The 23,652-nt window shown below is 35.8% G+C and overlaps 2 protein-coding genes across 5 annotated transcripts in view; one reads left to right on the forward strand and one right to left on the reverse strand.

Moving 5' to 3' along the window:
• Positions 1-20,508, forward strand: part of LOC136825217 (phenoloxidase-activating factor 3-like) — a 40,856-nt gene extending 20,348 nt beyond the window's left edge. For 3 of the 4 annotated variants that reach the window (XM_067081244.1, XM_067081251.1, XM_067081247.1), the window contains exons 3-10: positions 494-622; positions 1,049-1,148; positions 9,057-9,621; positions 9,802-9,938; positions 10,995-11,155; positions 12,844-12,945; positions 15,251-15,402; positions 20,207-20,508. In XM_067081244.1, the coding sequence (XP_066937345.1) occupies positions 494-622; positions 1,049-1,148; positions 9,057-9,621; positions 9,802-9,938; positions 10,995-11,155; positions 12,844-12,945; positions 15,251-15,402; positions 20,207-20,386 (1,526 nt within the window). In that variant the 3' untranslated portion in view covers positions 20,387-20,508. Of the gene's footprint in view, positions 1-431; positions 623-1,048; positions 1,149-9,056; positions 9,622-9,801; positions 9,939-10,994; positions 11,156-12,843; positions 12,946-15,250; positions 15,403-20,206 lie in introns of all 4 variants that reach the window. The other variant, XM_067081258.1, reaches the window with a different exon arrangement.
• A 557-nt stretch (positions 20,509-21,065) lies between these two features.
• Positions 21,066-23,652, reverse strand: part of LOC136825207 (uncharacterized) — a 93,897-nt gene continuing 91,310 nt past the window's right edge. The window contains exons 41-43 of the mRNA XM_067081235.1: positions 21,950-22,108; positions 21,614-21,778; positions 21,066-21,317 (exon numbers count right to left, since the gene is read on the reverse strand). Coding sequence (XP_066937336.1) covers positions 21,150-21,317; positions 21,614-21,778; positions 21,950-22,108 — 492 coding nt within the window. The 3' untranslated portion in view covers positions 21,066-21,149. The remainder of the gene's footprint in view (positions 21,318-21,613; positions 21,779-21,949; positions 22,109-23,652) is intronic.

Consider the following 23,652-nt stretch of genomic DNA (forward strand, 5'->3'; position numbering starts at 1 on the left):
AATGTTAATAAATTGATGATTATAAGGAAAATGTGAGAACTTGTAAATACTAATAGTATTTACAAGTTCATTGAATTTCTTGATCACGTAACTGCTATATGATAGGCTGTGCTGCGTCTGCTTACATTCGTTCATTGTGGTTGAGGTTTGTATAGCACTTTTGTCCACCTGAATTGAGCAGGCGAACTGAGAAGACCTCTGCCACGTCAATCGTGGCATGAAATGTCTCCTTACAGCCTCGTCATCAACTTATCGGTACTGATGTCAGTCAAAATGACATTGTCATAAAAAACACACAATAGTTATTGTGGTTAGCTTATCCTCGACGAAGACATATACAATTTAATACAGGGTTCTTCGGTGTTACTTTGAAGCCTGGAGCCTTTCCCTCCCTTCTTTTTGATGTTTTTGGGGATACACTCTTATTTCAGTGACGAATTAGATAAGGAGAAAGACAGAAAGGAAGGAAAGATATCAAGTTGTTCACATACAGTTGCAGGTATCAGATTTCCCCAGTCAAGAAATATAGACCGCATCCTTCAGGACAACTTTGGCAGTGCTGTTTCCACAAGGATTAGTAGACCCTCATCTGACTTCTGCACGTCGCCCGACCACCAGCAAGGTAACACTTAAATTATATCTTTACAGGAATCTCTCTCTCTCTCTCTCTCTCTCTCTCTCTCTCTCTCTCTCTCTCTCTCTCTCTCTCTCATACACGCATACACACAAACCCACGCGCGCGCGCTTATACATACACAGTGTAAATACAAATGGTATAAGAATCACATTGCTGTTTTATTAATGAGAATTTTGCTGTAATTTCTGACACATGCTGGTTCAGGTAAATAATGTGCGTTTAATTATCACAACATGAGATGATACATTTCAAGCGCTAGATTGTCTCTTCATCACCTCTCCCCTACGTCATAAAAATTTTATTCCTGTTAGAGTTGTATTCATGAATTAGAAGTTAGACCAAAAAATATTTTTTTTTTTTATTCAAGTGAACGGTACTTTTCCAAAGAAAACCTCATTGTTTGCTCAACAGGTCGGTGTGTGTTGATGAGCCAGTGTCCAGTCTTCATCCCTCTGGTAGGGAACATTCGGGAAGCCGGAGTATTTTCTTTCATCAAAGACCGCATTTGCAGGTGAGGTGCGCTTACTTTAAGAGGAGTCAGTGGATTAAGCATTTCAGTGAAGCAGGGGTCGACTTTAGGAATAGTGCGGTAAACTTGAAGAGAATCACATAAGCAAGAGTGCTTCATCACTGTCTCATAACTCATATAAACTTACATTTGTGGTCTACATTTGTCCCCAGATTTTTTTTTTTTTTTTTTTTACTTGACAGTCGCCAGTGTTCGTCGTTTTCTATTTTTCCTGATGTAAGTCATTATTTTCCTCTTCATAGGTAATAAAATTACATTTTTAAGGGTAAAATTGAAAATTTTCATACAAACCCATCAAACAAGTTAGCCTTAATTTGCTGTGTCGAATTCCCAGACACCTAACTTCTGAAGTGTTGTAAATGGAGGAGAATAGCCAGGAAACCACTTACTGAGTGGATTTCACTTGCAGTGCGCACCTTTGTTACAATAAACTATAATGACCTTTACTAACAAAATACCAACAGACTCAACAAACGGTACGTTTTCCCCCCTCTGAGGTTTAGCAACAAAGCAAAGCTTAGCCCAGAGCCTCTGCAGTCATGCAGACTTGAACCAACTGATGTTGCAGTGTGTTCCCCCCTACTCCCCCCCAATGGTCAGGCTGCTCCAGTTTTAGAAACCTTCTAGGGGATATTTGCATCAGTGCACCTCCCATGGTGCACTGTAGACATTACTGAAGGGTATTTGCACCGTCTCTTCGGCCCCTAGCTGTACCCACTTTTTATCTTTTAAAACTTTCCATTCCCTCTTCCTTTCTTCCTTCTTGCTATCCATCTTCACCAACTTTACTGCTTAGTGAAGATCTTTTACTTCACCTCATTTATTCGTGGATTTCTGTCTTGCTGTCCAACCACAGTAAAACCAAAATGACTAGGAACATGTAGTACGTTTTCGACGTTGCCGCTTTTCCCAGATTTGATTCATAAACCCTTGGCCTAAGTTGGGATGGCATGTACTGTAGATGTGGCAAAAATGTTGCCATATCTTCCTTTTACCAGGTCAAAATGGGTAAACACCTTGACACCATTGTTTTGCGTTTCTAACACTGAAGACGTAAAATGAGCGAAAGAAATGAAATTTGATGACGAGTAAAGGATGATTTGTAGTAAAAATATAAAAAAGCTGCAGTAAATGAAGATTTGATATCATACATTAAACTGTTATGCTAACACTGTATGATAAGGATGACTTGGTTTTTAATCATCCAAATGAATTATAAAAATGTCCAATATCTAGCCCAGACTCACTGCTGAAAATAAATGATACAATGCGATGAAAAAAAATATGGTTATTGGCTCCGCAAGTGATGGCAAATTGTAATTTTAGTCACGGTCTAGGTCATGGTCTAAGAAGAGAATGTCTGTTCACAATTGACCCAAAAATCGACCAGTTTCGAGCATGACGTCACGTGGCGAGCGGATGGCCTATTTACCTGTCAGTCAGGTCAAAGAAGTATAGCAGAAAGGAGGAAGTGTAAATGCGATCGTGATTTTATTTTGCGTATTCACGTGTATGTTGGTCATTGCCATTGTAGAATTATGCCGAATATTTGTGCATTGTATGGACTTAAATCCAGTTCAGATCGAAATACTGATCTTACTTTTCATAAATTTCCTAAAAATGAAGAACTACGAGAGAAATGGATCCATCTATGCAAGAGAAAAGACAAATTTAATGCGGATTCTTCGAGGATTTGTAGCTTGCATTTTAAATCAACTGATCATGCAAGGAATCTTAAATATGAATTACTTGAAATCTCAGTACCCAAGACATCTTGTACAGTTAAAGAATGATGCAATACCAACAATGCATCTGCCTGCATCAGAGGACAAGTTTAAAAATTGGTATTCTTTTGAAGTGAAGTCGATAGTTCTTAATGAATCAGTTTATATTCTTAACATTACAATATGACATATATTTGCTACCTAATAGTTTCTATGTTTACCATTTATAACTAAATGGTATAAATGATTAGATGCCACGATTTCCCTGTTTGGATTTTCTGTGCTATACAAGGAAAAGTTAACTGCTCATAATAAGTCAGTTTATATATTTGAATATAGTACAGTATGACGTATATTTGCCGGTTAATAGTTACTACGGTATGCTTACTTTTACCATTGATAATCAAATTTTGCAAAATTTGTCACGATTTTCTCTTTAGATTTTGGGTGGTTTACTAGGAAAAAGGAGATGTAATGTTAATAAATTTTTGGTAATTACCAAAGTACTTATTTATCTATTTTCTATACAATGAAACGTCTGAACATTGCAGTTGATTTCGTATAAAGCTAACATAATCATCGTGGCTAAGGAAATTTTCATATTTTCAAACTTAAAAAATAATTGCAAGACTAGAACTTTGCGTCGGGGAATATAAATACCAAAATTCTCGTTGGTGAATAAATTGTTGACCTAGTTAACGTTTTCATAGTCCCGGGGCAATATTTCTTCCGTTTCTTTGCCCAGCATAAAAACAATTTCAGTTAACCATACGCCACTAATTATGAACTTTGGGCCAGAGAATTAAAATACCATAATTTCCTTTGTTAAATAAATTTTTAACTTAATCTTTTCATTGTACCTGGGCAATATTTCGTCTCTTTCTTTGCTCAGTAAATGATATAATTGCAGTTGACCCTATACCACCAGTTATGAACTTTAGGTCAGGAAATTAAAATGCCAAAGTTATCTTTGGTGAGTAAGTGGTTGACCTAGTTCATTTTTTTACAGTACCTGGGCAATGTTTCCTTTGTTCTTTGCCCAGTAAATAATATAATCGCAGTTGACCGGATGCCACCAATTAACAGATTAGGCCTAACCCTCCAGGTTTTCAGTTGAGCGTAAGTCACCAGTTATAACTTTTTTCTTTTCTACTGAATATCAGTTGTAAATATTCAGCATTACAGAAAATTAGCTACCGGCCGGGAGTTGGCGAAGTCACGAAATTTGTAGTTCTACCACTGTATGTTGTAACAGTTTTTGTGTGATATAGAAACTTTCTTTAGAATGCGTATAATGAACGAAAATATGAGAAACATGCGCATTGAAAAATGCAAATTGTCTAAGCTAGCAAAATAATTTAATGGAACGAAGGGTTCTCAGAAAATTGCTAGGATACATGTGTATAATTGCAGTGTGCAGCTATATATCATTTACCATTGGTTATGTAATAATAAGCTGTATCATGAATTTTGTTTTTCAACTATGAAGTTGTTTCTTAATTATATTCTGGGTGTTATAGTCAAGTTCAGTATTCTGTGAATGACATCAACCTTTTATTGCCCTTCCAGTGCATTTAAAAAAATGAAACTACTCCATTTTGTTTAACACATTTATACAAAAACATTAGGTAAATCCCGTTATTAAAATTAGAACAGTCACAGATCTTATGTCTTTGTCAGAACACTGGAAGTGACCGCAGGTGTATAGGGCTGTGCAGTAAGAGAACATTGCTCCACACAAATTTTCATATTTGTGAAAAGGCATCCCGTAGAGCTGCTCTGAGCAAATTAAACATAAGGTTCAATGTAATGTTATCTTTTGGGTGAAATATAATTTAATCATAACTTATTGCACTAATGAGAACTTTTATTTGGAAGCAGTGTCATATAAATAGCTGAATGCTGATAGGGAGAAGTTGCCATTCATTATATCTGTGTATTAACATGTTGATTTATATACTTACTGTAAAAGTAAGTCATGAAATATGAAGTGCAAAAGAAAAAAAAATGTTTTTTGGTTCAGTTATTGTCGAGAAGTTTTGGCAATATTTAGCGGACTGTATGATTTTTCTGGTTCTTAGCCTGGGTGTTGTAGGCTTAGGATGTGCAGTACTAAAGACACGACTACAAACCTCAGATTCAGGTGTTGAATTACACAAATTAGATGGATTTTTACAATTTTATTACAAAAATTAAACTCTAGCAGTGCTCTGGCTGTGCACATTTACTTTACATCTAACAACAACGAAACTAACATAAACTAGCAACAGCCTTGCTAACAAGTTGGCCTCATGGCCAAAGGAAACACATATATACATAATATTTCAAAGACAAAACTAGCAGCAATCTATCACTTCTGGAAACAGGCAAGTTTCACTAAAGTTAGTACATTGGTGTAAATAATACTTGGAAACAGAGTTCTAGGCTACCTTCCCTGATCACTCGTTCCTCTGACATGCTCGGTGTCTTTCTAATTTCAAGGATTTCTCAGGATACAACTCGATAAAGAAGTAGCGCTGTACTTTGCCAAAGCGTACGTCTCTCCGGCCCACTGGCTCTCTATCATCACACATGCTGCAATGCAGCTTGTTACCTCTATAACAACTAGCTATGAAAGAAGAACGATTGCTGGTCGACGACTCGACATCAGCTTTCCCTGTCGCATGTAGGGACGCTTCTAAAACATTTTCCATCATCCTTGAATTACAAAAATAATTTTTTTAACCGAACTGTGATCAGAGAAGGTATTCTTAATTAATAATGCAACCATTGTTGCGTGTTACAGAATTTACTAAGGGTACAGAGCAAAATATATGATATCAAAAAGGTCAGTCGTAAAACTTCGCATCATCTACGTCATTCCAAATTGCGCGTTGATTGTGTGTCTGAGGAACACATATACGGTGCGAATGATTAACTTAACTCCACGAGTACAAACAATGTTTAAAACGAATGGATAAGAGATTTATGACAAAAGTTCAGCGCAGAAATAAAATTTTCTTTTGTATTGCTGTTTCCATCAAAGAAAACACTATTTTAGTAGGTAACAGTAGAAAAATTGGCAGTTTCCATTTAAACAGGACGAGAATACGAGATCATAATGACGATTCTTGTCACTCACTGAGCCGTAAAAATTGCTGAGCAAATTTACTGGTAAACCTCCCTGAATTTTTTTTTTAGCAACAATACTTTAGGATGTGTTCATTTGTACATTAAACTGCCCAGAATTGCCAATAACTGATTTTAGGTAATTTCTTGAAATTTCTTCCCCTTAAGCTAAATCCTACCTATTAGTTGTTCCGACACCTGATCACATGATCGAAAAAAACGGGCTCCGCAGCACAACTGAACAACCTCAGATTTTAGACTTTCATCTCACAAAAAGTTACGTGAAAATTCACCACAGAATTGATGAATTGACACTTCAGTCGTAAACGAGATCTATTACATTATAATGGGGAATTAGAAATACCCCCAAAAACGCACAAATAAAGAGACTACAATGCTTCAGCAGTACATCTAGAGATGTCTGCTCGATAGCTCGGATCAAATGAGGGTGCGATGCCGGGTTAGAGTAGGGGTGTTTTTGTTTTGAATAGACAAGTCTAGGCAGCCTGGCATAAGTGATGTGAAGAATACACCATATGTATGATAGTGTAGATTTTTATGTTAGGAAAAATACAAATTACTTTTTAAATTTGTTACATTTAACGCATACATGGCTGGATACACATTTGTTGCGCCATCTTCCTAATTCTCTCACTCCTCATCCATTCATATACGGTAAAATAGAGATGCTGAATTCCATGGATGATAACCTCTACATCCCACATATGTATATAGTGTCATTTTCGTGACTTATCCAACATTTGAATTAGTAATAGATGTCTTACTTCACACTAAAGGGGCCTGTTTTGTTTTATAATGACGCTCTGAATTGCCAGAGCCTTTGTTTCCAATGTAAAGGCATCAAACGCCTCTTCATTTCTGCATTAATCACGCCATGTATATTACCCGTTATTATCTCATATTTTATATGTATCTCTCCATACGCATTATTGTCTGGCCTTTCTGCCGATGTATGTAACTAGTTTGTACGTTTATTGTAACGCAAATTATTCTCATTTATATGCCATCTAACAAACGCAAAATCTTGTCCAAATGCGTGTCATGGGAATCCGCAGGTCGGTCACTTCCTTTCCGTCTGCATTCCTCAATGTATACCTGGTTTCCGAGAAATAAGTCATACCTGTCTTCTTGAACCTCACACTAACTTTTTGCAATCTGCAAGACTCTCCTGGATTCTTCAGCTCTTGATCACCACTCTAAGCCAACAAACTGATTTTTTTAAAACAACAAAATTAGCTTTTTATACACCGAGTTGATCCTTTCAATCCCATACCCAGATAACATGAAAAGCAAGGCTCCAAGTAGCGCTTGTATGGTCATGCTACTACGATCTTCTCTTTGTTAAATAGTGTAATGTCTGATGACAATAGAAAACCATGAATTTGGCCATACAGTATATGAGTGATTGGTTTTATGATGTAATTAATTTTTTTTTTTACTCAGTTTTTGGGATTCTTTGAGCAGTCATGGTTATTTAATATCTGACTGATTCCGGTCAGTCATGAATGATTTGGTTTGATGTTATGGAATCAGAATTTGCGTTGTCCATCCTTCATGTAATACTAAGTAACAGATTTAAATATTCCATGCTGACAAAAAAAAATGGTAAGAATTGTGTTATTAATTTTTTAGTTTGTGCTCCTTAACTTTTGTATCTGTTACTCTTAACTTTTGTACTGTAACAGAAATAATTTAAATCAAAGGTTATTGCAAGGAAGTAGCCACAGAGGACTTTCATGCTGCTTCCAAGTCTTTTATTCATTCATTCATTCATTCATTCAAGTGAGCTGGATTTTTCATATAAATCATATCATTACTGTATTATCATTACAGAACTTCTTGGAATTGTTTTTGAACAAAAGAGTGTCGAGAATTTTTCCCAACGATAACTCGGTTACCACTGATTCATTGCCCGCTGCTCTGGGCTAAGATCACAAGTCAACAGACTGTGGCTTCAAACCAACACAACAGGGTGGTGACTACACAAAACATGGGTCCATTTTCTGATTTTACTACAAAAATAAATTACAGTACAAAAAAATACACCCAAACTATATAATACTACGTTACTATGAAAAAGTGCATGCAAGTTTACAATAATTTTACGTTAATTCAAATTACAATCAAGAACAAATTGAGCAAGGACCAAAGGATGAATTCTGGAACACATAGGGCGGCAACCAAGACACAAAAGTTATGCTAACTTTGTTACAAAATCACTGAAGTCGCAACTTGATCGAGCCCGAATGTGGTGTTACTTCATAATATGCTACATATCATTACAAGGCTAAGATGGACATTGATCAAATTGGATTAAAAACACTACAATTACCTAAGGCTTTACGGTCGATTCTAGCAGGACGGTTGCCCGCGACAAAAAAAAAAAACACGTGCTAGAAGAAGATTGAGTAGGGTGCTTCGATTTGGCTTCACCATAGAGCGTCCTTTTCAGAAATTTCAAGTTTTTAACTACGTTACAGTAATCAAATTTCCTAGTTCCTTAATTCTAATTTATTAAACGTGCAACATGTATTCCTCAACAATAAAAGACATGTAATACAGGAAATAGTAACATCATTTCAAATCAGAACCATCGCGTAAGTCCTCCACATCAGTCATTACTCTCTAAGTAACTCATGACGCTCGTCTGCTATTTCTACTGATCTCTGAACCTGACTAGAGGGAAAGTTACGTAGGCAAAATCCCTGCTGAAAATTTTGTTGACAGAGAGTCATATCTTTTCTAATTTGGTTTTGTCTATATAATATGATATGTAAGTGTGGGACTATATCACCTGGACAGGACCTAGTTCAATGTTGCTTGAAAAGTTTGATGTAAGCCCAGGGATGAAAGTGAATAAATTGGAGCACAGTAAAGTCATAGATAACCTGGCATAACCACCTGTTGTCCTTGGTGAAGAAGCAGTTATTAGAAAGTTTTTATTTTGTTGCATGCTAAGTGTGAAATTTTCATTAAAGCGCATCACAGAAATGCATCAGTGAGTCAATAAAAACATTATTCTTATTTTTATTTCAAGTTTGGAGATCACTAACGTCCGCATCTGCTGTCCAAATGACCCAAACAATGTAGCTTTACCAACATCATCATCTCGACTGCCATCTTCGGGTGGTTTTGCACAGGAGACTCAATCTCATATAACCTTTGGAGGATCATCATCAGGTGGAAGCTCCCAGGCTGTTCCTGTTGCACCTCAGCAGAACTTTCCATTGCCAAGTTTTCCTTCTCAGTCGCCAAATAATTTTCCCATCACTACTACAAGTACTGCTGGGTCATTCCTCCCAACCACTCAAACTCAGAATCCATTCCTACAGGGTACAGGAGACCAGATTCCAGTGTCTCTGCCCATTAATCCCCCTCAGAGTCTGCCCATGACACCATCCCAAGTTCCATCTATACAAAACCCACTGGCTCTAGGTGCAACTCTGAGACCTCAGAATGGTGATTCATTTTCTCCTAATGCATTACTGCCAGATCGAACAAATGATGATCAATCTGAAGATTCTGGAAGTGATTCTGCTTTTATACCATCAGAGGGAGATTGTGGATCACTAGACAATTTAAAAACTGCAAGAGCAAATCAGGTAAGATAAAGATTTCCTCTGTGAAGCAGAACTTCTGTTAATCCTTTTCATTAATGATCTTGGGAAGTTAAAGGTTACAACTGAAATTTGCTGTCTTATTATGTAGTAAAACTGGTGTAATATAGGCTATTACGATTAGCATGGAAATAAGGAATGTAAGATTTTGTACTATCTTTACAGCAATCACACTGGCCATGGCTTGTTGCTGTAGGTTTCTTTGATGAGACACGGAATTTTGAGGTTACTTGTGGAGGTGCTATAATTACCAATAAGCATGTCATTACTGCAGCTCACTGCTTAGCAGTTAGACCAAATCCGTAAGTATCACATATTGGTTGTAGCGATTTTTTATTGCTTCATATGTAGCAGTACTGGATCTCAAATTTTCCTAGGTAATCTTGAAGTAGCTTTTTGCATGGAGAGAACTGGAATAATTCTTTGATTAATTCAGATCAAAAGAAGGTACACATAAGACTTTTGAGGCTTTGAGGTCCAGTTTCTTAGCGATTAATTTTTGAAAGGTTTTAGAATCATCAAAAGAAAGATGAACTAAGTTAGCTAGTATATATTAAATTTATGGTGGATATTTCTGCTAATTTTTTTTTTTTTTTAGTTATTCCATAACTAAAAAAAAAGTGTCCCATTACAGAGATTTACAAAGATGAAATAAACATACATTTTATTTTGAGGCTCAATGTACTGTACGTAGTACAGTACTTTACTAAGTTGCTGTACCTTTAAACTTAACAGATTAGCTTGTATTCCCTTGAACAAGGTAGCGTGATTTTATAGTTTTCTGATGTCTAAGTATCAAACAGTCAACCCAACCCAGGAATAAAACCCTAGTCCATTATTTAGAAAATCAAATGCTGACCCCAAGCCTACTAACATGAGTTATGTAAGATTCTAAGAAACATGGGTAAACAATCGAATACATAAGATAGTGTGGGTTCCTTTCATCACATTAGTGATTTTCCTCTTTAAAAATATACACGTGAATCCAGCTTCTGTTACGGTATATCTTTATATGTAGAATGATGAGTTGTATATGCAGAATCCTTATTATCTTTTTTGATACTGTAGTAAGGTATGTATTTCCATTTTAACTTCTGAATTTATTACTATTAAAGCAGCTGTGAAAATTGAGGTATTAATTGAAATAGTATTATTATTGTGGTAAAGAAATGTTTTACTGAAAACAATTTCAGGGTGTTCAGGTTTCTTTTTTGCTCCTACAACACAGCTTATTCTAAGTCTTTAGATAACCAGATAAAAGCTTTTCTTAAGTGAACCTGAAAAAATCCTGATTCTCATTACAGTTTTTGTCAGTATCATTGAGTTTGTTGTTGACTGATTTAATGTTATATTTCCAGAACACATGTTCGAGTAGGTGATTTTGACCTAGGTAGAAGCAACGATTTGGCCAAACCTCAAGATATCCGCATTGCCAGTTTCCAGACTCCAGGCTACAAATCAGACACATTTGCCAATGATATTGCCATCATAACTCTTGCTCAGGACGTCATATTTAATGGTAATACAATTTTAATTCTTAAATTTGCAACATTTTTAGTTTTCTGTAAAAGAAAACTACAGTATTGTGACGGCTTTGTCTGTCCGTCCGCACTTTTTCTGTCCACCCTCACATCTTAAAAACTACTGAGGCTAGAGGGCTGCAAATTGGTATATTCATCATCCACCCTCCAATCATCAAACATACTAAATTGCAACCCTCTAGCCTCAGTAGTTTTCATTTTATTTTAGGTTAAAGTTAACCATACTCATACTTCTGGCACTGCTATAAGTACCAACAACACAGGCCACCGCTGGACCATGGTAGATAGGATGGCAAAAAGACAAACTCTTTCAGGCACTTTTGAAGCATTTCCACATTACTGTATTCAGTTTTGATTGTTTAGCCACTTTAGATGTGTTTGTGTCTCATGGGAAAATATTTTCCTTATCAAATTCATTTTAAATGTACTGTAGTTTGATCATGATATCAAAAAATGTTAAGTGCTGTATGATGTCACTGGATCCCTTAACTGAGTGGGTGAAGTTAGGACCCAGGCATGCTTTCCCATGCAGGACAAATCTCTCAGTGTACTCCTGCACCTTGCTTTATTTAGTCATGCCATCTTTGGTCTATGATTAATAAATCTAAAATGACCCCTTATCCCTTACTTTTTCAAACTGCACCTCACTCCATTCCGTAAAGATCAGAGCAGGAACTACTACCTCCAGCTTATTTGCTACCGTTTGTTGTCTTATAAGGCCCTTTCTGATTGTCAACTTGACTTCTACCTTTTGGATTATTTGTGGCTGTTATGTGTCAATACAACATGTATACTGTACTGGTTAGTACTACTAACAGTATTTCCCTTAAATGGTAAAGAGGCATATTAGTGATTTCATTCTTATTGTCAAAATTTTGTGGATGGAGGTCAGTAATAAGAGAAAATCTTGTCTCCACATGTTTGTAAGTTGACATTGTAGAAAAGGTAAGGTGTAAACATACAAAAAACATAAGAGGGTAATACAAAGTTTGTAAACATCTAAGGTCAGCATACAATAAGGGATCATGTCCTCTTCCTTGAGAAAAAGAATCATAATCTGTGAGGTAGTTCAAATAGGATTTGACACCAAATGAGAATAACAAGTGCAATACTGTATATGGCTTGCTTTTGTAATACTTGGAACCAAACATGTTAATAACATGTTTCCTGCACTGAGGAGTTGCATAAGATCTTTTGCTCTTTCATACAAGACATATGAATAGTACCACCATCCCACATTAGGTAACTGATTTCTTAGGAATCTTCCTTATGAGTTGAGTATTTTGCTTTATTCTTGTACCTATTGTATTAAGTGGATTGCCCATAAATGCATTGCATTTATGTCAGACACTTTTATTTAATTTGGATGCATTGTGTGAAATAAAAAAAAATTAGATTTAATCTTGCAGAGTCAGGGGAGAGGACATGAGCTTTGTGTTCTGTGGAACAATAGTTCAGATCAGTACATTTTTTTTTTTAGATAGCCTTGCCCAGCTTAGTTTTGTACAACAAAAATTGTATGTTTTACTTGAGATAATAAAATATTCAATATTTATATTCAGCAACACATCATCTCATACCTAGAAAACCTAGTGCCGCACAAATATTTCACATGAAATCAAATTGTCCTCTAATTTAAGAGTAATGTATTTTGAATTTATTTCAGACTTCATTCAGCCATTGTGCCTTCCTCATAGATTCCGTTATGATGGATTTCGTTACCAAAATCTCAATGTAATTGGCTGGACACACACACACTTCATCAAAGGTGAGTTTGCAAATTTTATCTAAAGCTGTGAAGTATTGGTTGTGTTTTAAGGAACAATACAACACTTACAGTTGAGTGAACTATTTAACTGAGGCACTGTATTATTCAAGTCAAAATCCCATTACTAGGCACCCTTTTGCATGAAAGCTTTGAATATACATAAAGAAGTCTTTCTATACTCCAGCATTTAACAGGAAAACTCATGTATGCTCATGTGCTTTATTCATTGATCAAAGTATTGAATGCTCATAAAAAACCCACAAAAATTATCTCGCTTCAAAACAAGGAGTACATACATAACTTGGGCATGAATACCTCTAAAAAAATAAAGGTAATGCAAGAAAACCAAATAACTTGGATATGGGACTTGGTATACTGTATGCACAGATCTGTGTTGAGTATTGCCATTAGCAGACAAACTTAGCAAGCAAACTAAGAAAAATTTACTGACTGTATGGCTGGTATTTAAAACTTGTAAAAAGGAAAAAATGTAAAATTATGAGATAAAACAAGAGTACAGAAATACTAGAGTGAAAATAATAACAAAAACAGATTAAAAGAGTGATAATGTGAGTGGATATAATTAAGATGATAAATCAGTGTACCATTATGAAGTGCAGACAGAGAACATTGGTCTTTATTGTGTTTGTATAACATCAAAAGGTGGAAATTGGATTAAATGTGAAGTTTGAAACCTATGTGGTCTTATATGCAGTGTATTAAAATGAAAGAAATAGTATTACCAGTGACAACAATGTGTAAATCAGTGCAGTAATGGAAAACACCATATTTATATGAGATGGGTATAAAGGGGCTGCATGTCAGTACCTGTTTGAAGCCATGAGTGAACAAATGGAAAATATATTTCGGTAATCAGTAGAAAAACACACTAAACATGCAGATTAACACTAAAAATATATGAGTTCTAAAATCTACTAACCCTACAGGGAAAGCTCCAGAACCAAAAAATTTTATGTTAGTGACGTGAAATTTCAGTAGAATCTTCATACCAAGCAAGATATGGACACTTAAAGTTTTCTGAAAAAATTAAGCCAAAAGTTGCAAAACTTGAGATTATCTGAAAAAAGACAAGAAATAAACATTTCAGCTGATCAAAAATTATAAGACTCCAAAGATCATACAATAACAGCAAATATCCCAGAAGATGAGGAAGGAGAAAGTATCATAGAATATGTAAAATCAGTCACAGTTGACATAAGCCTGCTACACTACAATCTAAAACCAACCAGTAGAATGGAACATTGCATCATAAAATGCTCACCAGAGATAGACAGTAAACAGGAGTATATGATGATAAGCTTTATTTAACCATTGAAAGTTGCAGTGTCAGTGACAGATACCATGTAATACAATACTTCAAATGCCATAGGTATGGAGACTTTGTATTCAGATAAAATGAAGTGTACAGTTTGGAATGGTAACATATAACAAGACTCAGACCATGCCTGAAGCACAAAGAAGTAGGATGAGTAAAAAGTACAACTAATCATACATAAGTACATTATTAGTAGTGCTGCCCTTTGATCAATGAATTATGTAGTGAGAAACAAAACAATTGAAATATATGAACATTTGATAAAAAAAAACCTGTTTGATATAGTTTTATAATTCTATGTATGAAAAATGGCATGCAGACTAATCAGTTAGCTTCCCCACAAACTTAAAATAGATGTGAAAACTTAGTCTTTCATGTAAAAACTAAAGAGAAATTTGAAAACAGTTATGACATGGAAAAACATGTCATTCAAGAGACCCCTATGGTCAAAGTGACAAATAGGTGGACCAAATGTTATTCGACTGGAAGGCCCACAAAACTGAACGTGGATGAGAATAATGAAAACTTTCTTGCTTGGGGGCCTTGAATATACACAAAGCACTTATAACATTATTAATTGAATAGCAAGTTCTTTATTTGTGTTTTTCCAGTTTTGAATATATTACAGTAGTTTTTGGGTATTTAGCTTTACAATGACACTGGAGTCATAATTCTGTCAAGAAAAATAAGTTTATAGCAAAAGATAAAAGAACATTACAGCTAAACTCAAAATCTGTAATCTGGAACCAAATGTGTCTTCCCACAAAGCATAAGGGCCCCTCAAAATCTGGAAGGACTAATATAGCTAGTTTATAGGATACCAGATATTACAAACAGATTAATATTTATATCTTATTTTTTAGGAGTTAATGCTATTGTGCACTGTACCATTATATTGTACAGTACTGTAGGACTCCAAACATACTGTCTTTGTTTTAGTACACAGTACATGATTTTTCCATTCTTTAGGGAGAAGTGATCAACCACAAATACCAAATGACTTCCTGGCTCCTGTGATTGGACTTGGTGATTGCCAAAGAAATTACCAGAAAACTTCAAAGACTGTTGTTATTAATCGTACCAATCTGTGTGCTGTTGGAGGAATGCAGGATGTTTGTTTGGTGAGAAAATCTTTTATAATTTAATTGTGTATGTATAGTATAAGATTCTGGTAATGCATAACCTGATATGTAATATTAATGCTGTACATTGATTCCAGAAGGAACAGCCCTACTGAAATGAGGATAATTTTTGACAGATTAAAGTTAGTAATAGGTACATTGATGGTAATGGTAGTTTTGGAAAAATTTATAATTAGTTACAGGTGTTTGTTGAAGCAATAATTTGGTTTCCTTGGAGAAAAATAACTTAACTCTTAAACGCCGACTGAACGTATCGTAAGTCGACTAAAATTGTCTGTCGGGTGACGAGTGGATATACTGTACGTCGACTACAAAAAATTTCAACCATCGGTCAACTTTGACTCGACTGAAATGGTCGAAAAACGCAATTGTAAGCTAAAACTCTTACATTCTAGTAATATTTCAATCATTTACCTTCATTTTTTTCATTTTGCAACATATTGGAAGTCTCTAGCACAATATTTCGATTTATGGTGAATTTTTGAAAAAAACTTTTTCCTTACGTCCGCGCGGTAACTCGGCCGAACATCTCAGAAATTCTTTCGTCGCTTTGTTGTAATGTTTGCTCCGTTTTATATTAGTCGTTATATAAAGTTTTATATATAAAAATGTGTGCAATTTGATGTAGAATACAACAAAAAATAACTCATCATTGTAGCTTTTATCAATTTTGAAATATTTTCATATAAATCACGATAAATAGAACAAATTCTACCTTCGGTCAACTTTAACTAGACAGAAATGGTTGAAAACTGCAATTGTAAGCTAAAACTTTTACATTCTAGTAATATGCAATCAATTACCTTCATTTTGCAACAAACGGGAAGTCTCTAGCACAATATTTCGATTTATGGTGAATTTTTGAGAAAAACTTTTTTTTACGGCCGCGCGTTACGAATTCATGCATCATTTTGTGATAATATTTTCTCTGTGTTGCTTTGTTTGTTTTACAATCTGTTATATACCAAAATCATTGCAATTTAGTGTACAATACAAAGAAAAAAAATGACTCATTAGCTTTAACCGTTTTGCTCACTACGCGATTTGTATACAATTATATACGAAATTTTTTTTCGCGCTGTCATATATTTCAATATTTATATATGATATTTTTTTCATTTCTGATGGTTGCATACTAAACTTCAGGCAATGACAAAAAAAGGAGCCAAAAATGAACTCTTAATCTTAAAAACTAAGCGTGCTGTGATTTTTTGAAAAAACTTTTTTTCCGCTTCGGCGCTAACTCCCGAACGCCGCCGGCATAAGGCAGACACTTTTGTAAATAGAGGCTCGGCATTTAAGTGTTGATAAAATATGCCATAATTAGTAGATGAAGGGGATAAATCCGAAAACAGGCGAGTTAAAAGGCAGGTGGCAAGGCCAAACATGATTTTAGAGGAATAGAAATCAGAACCTGTACAGAGTATTGGGGAAGGAAAAAATGTTTGGGATAGCAAAGTAGCAGAGTACAGAGTGAAAGGGTCAAAGTATATAAAAAATTAAAATAGAGAAAATAAAGTTGAAGAGAAATGAATAACAAAACAATAGATAGTTTGTTCTGACATATATATGAACTTACGCTTTCATGTACTGCACAGCATGGAGTAATCCGCACTTACCTGTCTTCGGCTGTTAGTGAATCATCTAAAAAACAAAATCCTATGCTATACCTGGGTCATGTGGTGTGACCTGGGTTGACCTGCCTTCCTGCATTGTGATCGCAGCCTAGAGTTCACACATTTTCCGAGTCATCTCTCTTTTTCGCTCATACCATTCTTTGTTTTTCGTGAATTGGAGTATGTACTCCCTGTCCATAGTGATTGTCTGGCCAAATTTGCTGCACTTACAGTAGGTTTCTCCTTCACGTTTGTAGATTGTCCGTTTTTCTTTGTGTTGTGTGTTGGTTTTTATCCCTTGTTGCAGGACAAAGTGGCTTACTAGCATGTGACCCACATGCGTCTTCTTCTCGGAATGAAGAGAATAGTGTATAGATTAATTGTAGTTTCTTTTCAAGAGGGATTCCATCCCAGGCCATATAGCCTTAAGAATGTAGTGGAAGGTTTCGTTTTTTTTTTTCTTGAGATCCTTTCCAGGGCCAGAGAGCAATTTCTGTACCCACGTGTTTGTATTTTTCCCGATACCCTGGTATTTGTGTTCCATCTCTCTTCCCATGGTGATGGAAGAGAACAGGAAGACTGAAGTGCATTGCTGTGCAGGCAAGGATACATTCTGCAGTGATCCATGTCGCTGATAGACTTAGACCCCCATTCGATGTGTATCTCATGCACGGGTCAGGAATGTTCCTGCAAGGCACCAGGCAGAGAGTGGGTAGCATGGCTGTTGCCTCAGTGGGAAAAATGCAAAAGAGGATGGGGAAAGAACACTACCTCCATCTATGGAGAACCTTCTCCATTCTTCCCCCTTCCCCATCATCAGTGCCACTGCAAAATCATTCTCCATAACTCCCCATAAGTATCTGTTTCCTCTCACTAAGCCCATAGTTAATGGGTGCTGCTCTCATAGCCCAGAAGCCCCTGTTCATAACTCAAAGTACAGTATTTCCAATGTAACAAATTCATAAGTCATGCAGTACAAACTAAGAGCAGCCTTCATGTTACTGTTTCATCTTTTCCACCTTTGCTGCTGTCTTCTTGTACTCAAGGATTGTTGACATTTTCAAGATATATATATTCATCAACCATCACTTAGACAGCCTGTGCTTCCTGTCATCAGAATCAGTTCACATTATCCTAACCCTTACGCTAATACAGTATCTGCCAAGGACATTAATGGCCAGGCTATACAAACAATCTGCAGAATTCTCCTGGTCATCTGTGTCCTCTGGGAACATAGTACAAGGTTGCAGTTTGTACCATGAACTTCATAGTAATGACATTCTATGCCAGGTTAACTGATGTTTTTAGGCTTTAATACTGCTGAATTCTGTCCGAGGGTGGAGTTTTAGCTCTAACCAATATATTAAACGTAAAGCCCCTTCCACACGGGAAAGACACAGCGGGCACTCTGATTTGCCCATAATTCTCTCTTTTAAAGTTTTACCAGATCAAACAGACCACGGGCAGCAGTAGGCACAGGCAGGTTTCCTCATCCGCCCACAAAATTGGTAACAGTGTCTGCCCGACATACATTTGCCCCTAGTGTGGAAGGGGCTTTAGCAATTAAATTTCTATGACCTCTCTGTCCAAGGATGGATGGATGGATGGATGATATTTAGAGCAAAAGCCCAGGCTCTGGGACCAGTGACCGGATGAAAGAAGCAAAAAGGTGTTAATTATACCTGACAGCATGTTTTTGTTTACCGATTCATTTACAAGATTTATGCCAATCTCTTATGCCAAGGATATTTTTTGTTAACATGATAGAGAGAAGGTCAGGGGGGAAAATCCTGTTATAGTTATCTAGACAGTCTCCTCTGCATGTTAAGTCACTTAACACGTTTCCCGATTGTCTTTAGTGGCCACTGGTTCTGAACTTTCAATGAAACACCCAAGTGTCACTTGTTCATTGTCACTTTTTTGTTCTGCTAGAAACCTTTCCCCATCATTAGCTCCTATTGGCTGAAATTCGGGCAAATCTTAATTTGGAGCAGTTTAGCAAATCAGCACCTGTGCATCTTTGTTCATACTGTAGAATTGGCAGATTCCATTTATTGCCTTAAGTTCCTCAGCCACCTGTCAGAATACTCAATGCTGTGGTTGGCCTTTAGCCTTAATTTTATATTCCAGTTCAAATTTTACTGCTCTGGTCATTCAGTTGGTAGTGGTACCAGCTTTGAAGTTTTAATCTGGAGTCCAAGGTAAGTTTTAAAGTGAAATATATTTCTTTTCTCAGATCTGCTAACCTTCATGCTGCTTACAGGTTTGTGAATCTTTATTGCATGATTAAGGCACTTCTGGCTCTGGTGTGAAGGACATGATTAATTTCTCATGATTGGCAATATTTAGTGAATGCATTCCTTATCATCCATGTAAGGTTTCCTCCTTATTGACTTTAATGCTCAAGTAACTCCTTGCTTGTGGTGTATATAATGTATGCTTGTGCACAATTCAGTTCTGCCTCAATACAGTGATGTCTGCCGATAATTCGGGACTTCCTGCAGGTAAATGTGGACTGCAGGTAAATGTGGATAGCTCAAGTTAGGTCTACCATACCATTCAAATGGTATCTTCGCTGCAGTCAAAAGACTATAGTTAGTTTCAAGACTACCATTTCAAGTATAATTTTTTCTGCATAATTAAGCTGTTGAAAATTGAATTGTGAAATTTTGCTGAGGTATTATTCAGCAACGAAGTTAGTCAGTGATAAGTTTCAAAAACTGCTTTGGAAATCAGCAGCTTCCTAGGTCTTGGATCTGGCAGTACATTAGAATTTTTTTTTCTAAAGGGCTGTTATTTAGCTTCTATTATGAATTTACTAAGTACCCTTCTGTACCTTGCTGGCACTTACTTGGCATTCCTAATTGCAAAACTAGCATAACGAAATAACTTTCAAACCACCTGGAATTTGTTCTGCATAATCTAAATTGTTGAAAATTGTATTATGTGAAATTTGCATAATTTCTCAAGTATTATGCAGCACTGAAGTTAGAGCCATTGAGAAAGTTTCAAAGACTGCTTTGGAAAGCAGCTTCCTAGGTCTTGGATGTGTAAATACAATTTTTTATTTAGCTTCTACTATGTATTTAGAAAGTCCATTCTTTACCGTGTCTGCACTTATTTGGCATTCCTAACTGCAAAACTAGCAAAACTTATTTCCTTTACAGAGAGATAGCAGTGCATTGGCAGTATACCATGATGATGTAACTACAAACCGTATGTATTTGGCAGGCCTTGGTTCCTTTGGATTTGGTTGTGATAAACCCCAAGCCCCGTATGTTTTCACTAGAATTGGTCATCATATTCCTTGGATACAGGGTATAATTTCAGAAGGAAGGAGATTTTAGAAATCTATATCATTAAATCAGGGATGAACAATTTAGTGATTAAACAGTGTAATCAGAAGATTTATACAAGTGCTTCAGAATTGTTTGGTAACAGTAAGCGACCAATAAAAATGTTTTCCTTACCTTTAACCTTTTTATAACTTCCTGCATATATTTTGTAAATCCACATGAACTTTGGCTCCACTTCACATGAGGTACATAATTCATGTTCTGCCAATATTCCTCTTAGGGATTCTATGTAATAATTGAAAAAATTCATTAAATTTCTGGAACCTTCTATGCAGTCATGTCCAGCACAGCTCTAAATGAGTTTTATACCTGTGTCTGCAGTTCAATTATTTATCATCCAAGCTACTGTACTAGAAGTGCATAGTTCTTTATCAAAACAGGTCAAGTCCTTCAAGGCCCCCTCTACTCTCATCTCTTGACGTGCAAGTTTGCCATAGTTCCTTAAAAAAAATTTATGTAGTAAAGTAGACTCGCCACCCTTAACCCACAGTGTCTTTAAAATTCTTATTCATTCTATGTTACAGTTCTCTTTTCAGATTATTGGAAAAAAAAACCTTAATTTCTGAAGCCAGCTTATATTAGCTCTTCTGTATCATTCAAAATCCAAGCTCCTACACAATTGGTCAAGTTCCCAGGCAAACATTTTACCGCAAGGTTTAAAAAACTTTAATAATGTTAACTAGTATATTTACAGTATTTAATTTTGAAAATTTTATATTTGTATTCACACTTTAAAATAGTTTAAAAACAAGCTTTATACATAGTAAAATGACAAGTTCTCTGGATCCAAACCTTTGGTTTTTACTTTAAATCTTTCCAACCCATTTGGAGTGGTAACTGCAACATACATTCCACTCTCAACCTGCAAGACTGCCACAGACTGAGGACTGTTTACTCGCAATTTGCTGTGAAGTACAAAACCCTGCAAAAACATATAAAGTTAAGGCAAAAAACTTTCCACACACCAAAAATGGCTATATGGTAAATTACAATACAGCAGTCCTAGATGAATAATTTGACTAAAGATTTTGGATTTACTAGTGCTACATATATGCAAGAGCGCTTCCACAGAAAGCTTAATACTTTACTTAAAATTTTTAAAAGTTCACACTAAAACAATAAAAGGAAAGAGCAATTAAATATAATTTTGCACTACTGCAAGACTAGTTACAGTTAGCTCTACAATGGTTGCCAAAAACCCAGACTCATAACACTTACCTCTGAATGATAATACTGGTATACATACAGGCTATTGAATTTGGTAGATACAAGCAAGAGATAATAGTTATTGTCAACCCTTAGGACTGTTTGAGACATGACTCCATAAACATTTAGACACTGGAAGGCTTCAAATTCTTCAGAAAATCTGTTGTATCTGTAAATCTGAAAACAAACAATGTTTTAAAGCCATAACTGATTAATCAAGTTTATACTGAAAGCTTCACTACTATTAACCACCCACTATGATGTGCATCAAAATTCAAAATAATTTGTTACTATTATAATCAAACAACCCATTGTAAATGGTTAGGTAATATCAAGAGACTGACTTACCAACACATTGGCATCATACTCCACGTCATCATCATAAACACTGAACTTAGCAGATTTATACTGTGTGAGTGAGAAAAAGTACTCCTGAACAGGTTTAGCTATGGATATGAATATTCCAGATGTTGTATGATCTGCCATGTATTCTCCTCTGAGAACGAACTAAGGAAAAAAGAAAATATATGTCAATTTAATACAAATAAAATTATACTATATAGCTGCACTGCAATGCTTCACTTTTGATTCATGCAAGTCAGTATCACTTCAACAGGCAAGCAAACTGTAAAATTGTCAATTTGAAATAAAATTATCTAACCTTCAAGCACAAAATTTAATTCCTATCCAATTTAGGAATACATTAACTGGATTAGGTGAAAATGGCAAACCAATGACCAACCTTAAATGACTGGTCAAAACAAATCCCTTTCCTTACTGGTAAAGATCACTATGTGACAAACCAAGGTACATCTTAGCTTATAGAATAGAATAAAGAATTTAGGCCAAAGGCCACGTGCTGTGACCTAGGAGTCATTCAGTACTGAATGGAAATATACAGCAAAAAGCCTGAAAGGAGTAACAGGAGGAAAACCTCAGAGCTGCGCTATAAATCAATCTTTAGAAGGTGGAAAGTAAGGGGGATTAAAGAATATGAATGGAGATACAGTAAAGAGAATGAAAGGGGTTGCAGCAAGGGGCTGAAGGACACTGCAAAGAACCTTAAGTTATGCCTACAAGTACCACCTACTGTGCACCACATGAGGTGCACTGACAGCACTACCCCTCTATGGGGAATCTAAGCTTATACAAATGTCCTCAAGCTTTATCCTTTAAAACTTTCCTCATTCCACCAGCAACATAAAATTTGTCAATAAAACAGTAGCATCATCATAGAAATACTCCCCCTCAACTATAGTATACCCACCATACAGTATTTAATACTGTATGTTGACTCTTCGTTGGGCAAGTCGGTAGAGGTGTGGACTGGCACTCGCTAGACCGGAGTTCGATTCCCTGGCCGGCTGATGAGTTAGAAGAATTTATTTCTGGTGATAGAAATTCATTTCTCACTACAGTCTTACCTCGAAATTACGCGAGGTTAGGTTCCGGAGCCCCTCGTGCAAGGCGAATTTTCGCGTAAGTTTGCCATGTTTATTTTCAAAGTTTAAGCATTAAATATGACCCTAATCATGTCCCAAAGTAATAAGCTAACTTTTAAATGAACTAAAGTTAGTGTAATTTTATTTAAAATTTAGCTTATTACCCTTAAAGGAATACAGTAAATGGTTGACAAAAATTGAGTATTGCACAGTTTCATAATAGCATTTACAGTAGGTGCGTACGTATACTAATGTTATCCCTAATTCATGGGATGCCATTTTCTTTGTCATTTAGAGTAAAAGCCGTTTTCTTTGCGTCACTAGGCAAATCGTCATGTCAGTCAACAAAAGTACAATTCCATAAAAAATCAAAAACATGTACATAATGTTCGTAGAACGTAGTACAGTACAGGTAAAATTCAATCAATTTAAAATTATATACTGTACAGGCAATGACGTACAGAGAAATAATAAGTTGTAAAAGTATGTTTGAGCACTAACTACGAATGAGAGAGAGAGATACTGTAATAAAGTAACTGTACTGCTTTTGTATCTTATTTATGTGCAAATGTATAAATACAAATTTTCCATTCTGATTTTACACCTAAA

Source organism: Macrobrachium rosenbergii, chromosome 3, assembly GCF_040412425.1.
Source record: "Macrobrachium rosenbergii isolate ZJJX-2024 chromosome 3, ASM4041242v1, whole genome shotgun sequence".
NCBI lineage: Eukaryota > Metazoa > Arthropoda > Malacostraca > Decapoda > Palaemonidae > Macrobrachium > Macrobrachium rosenbergii.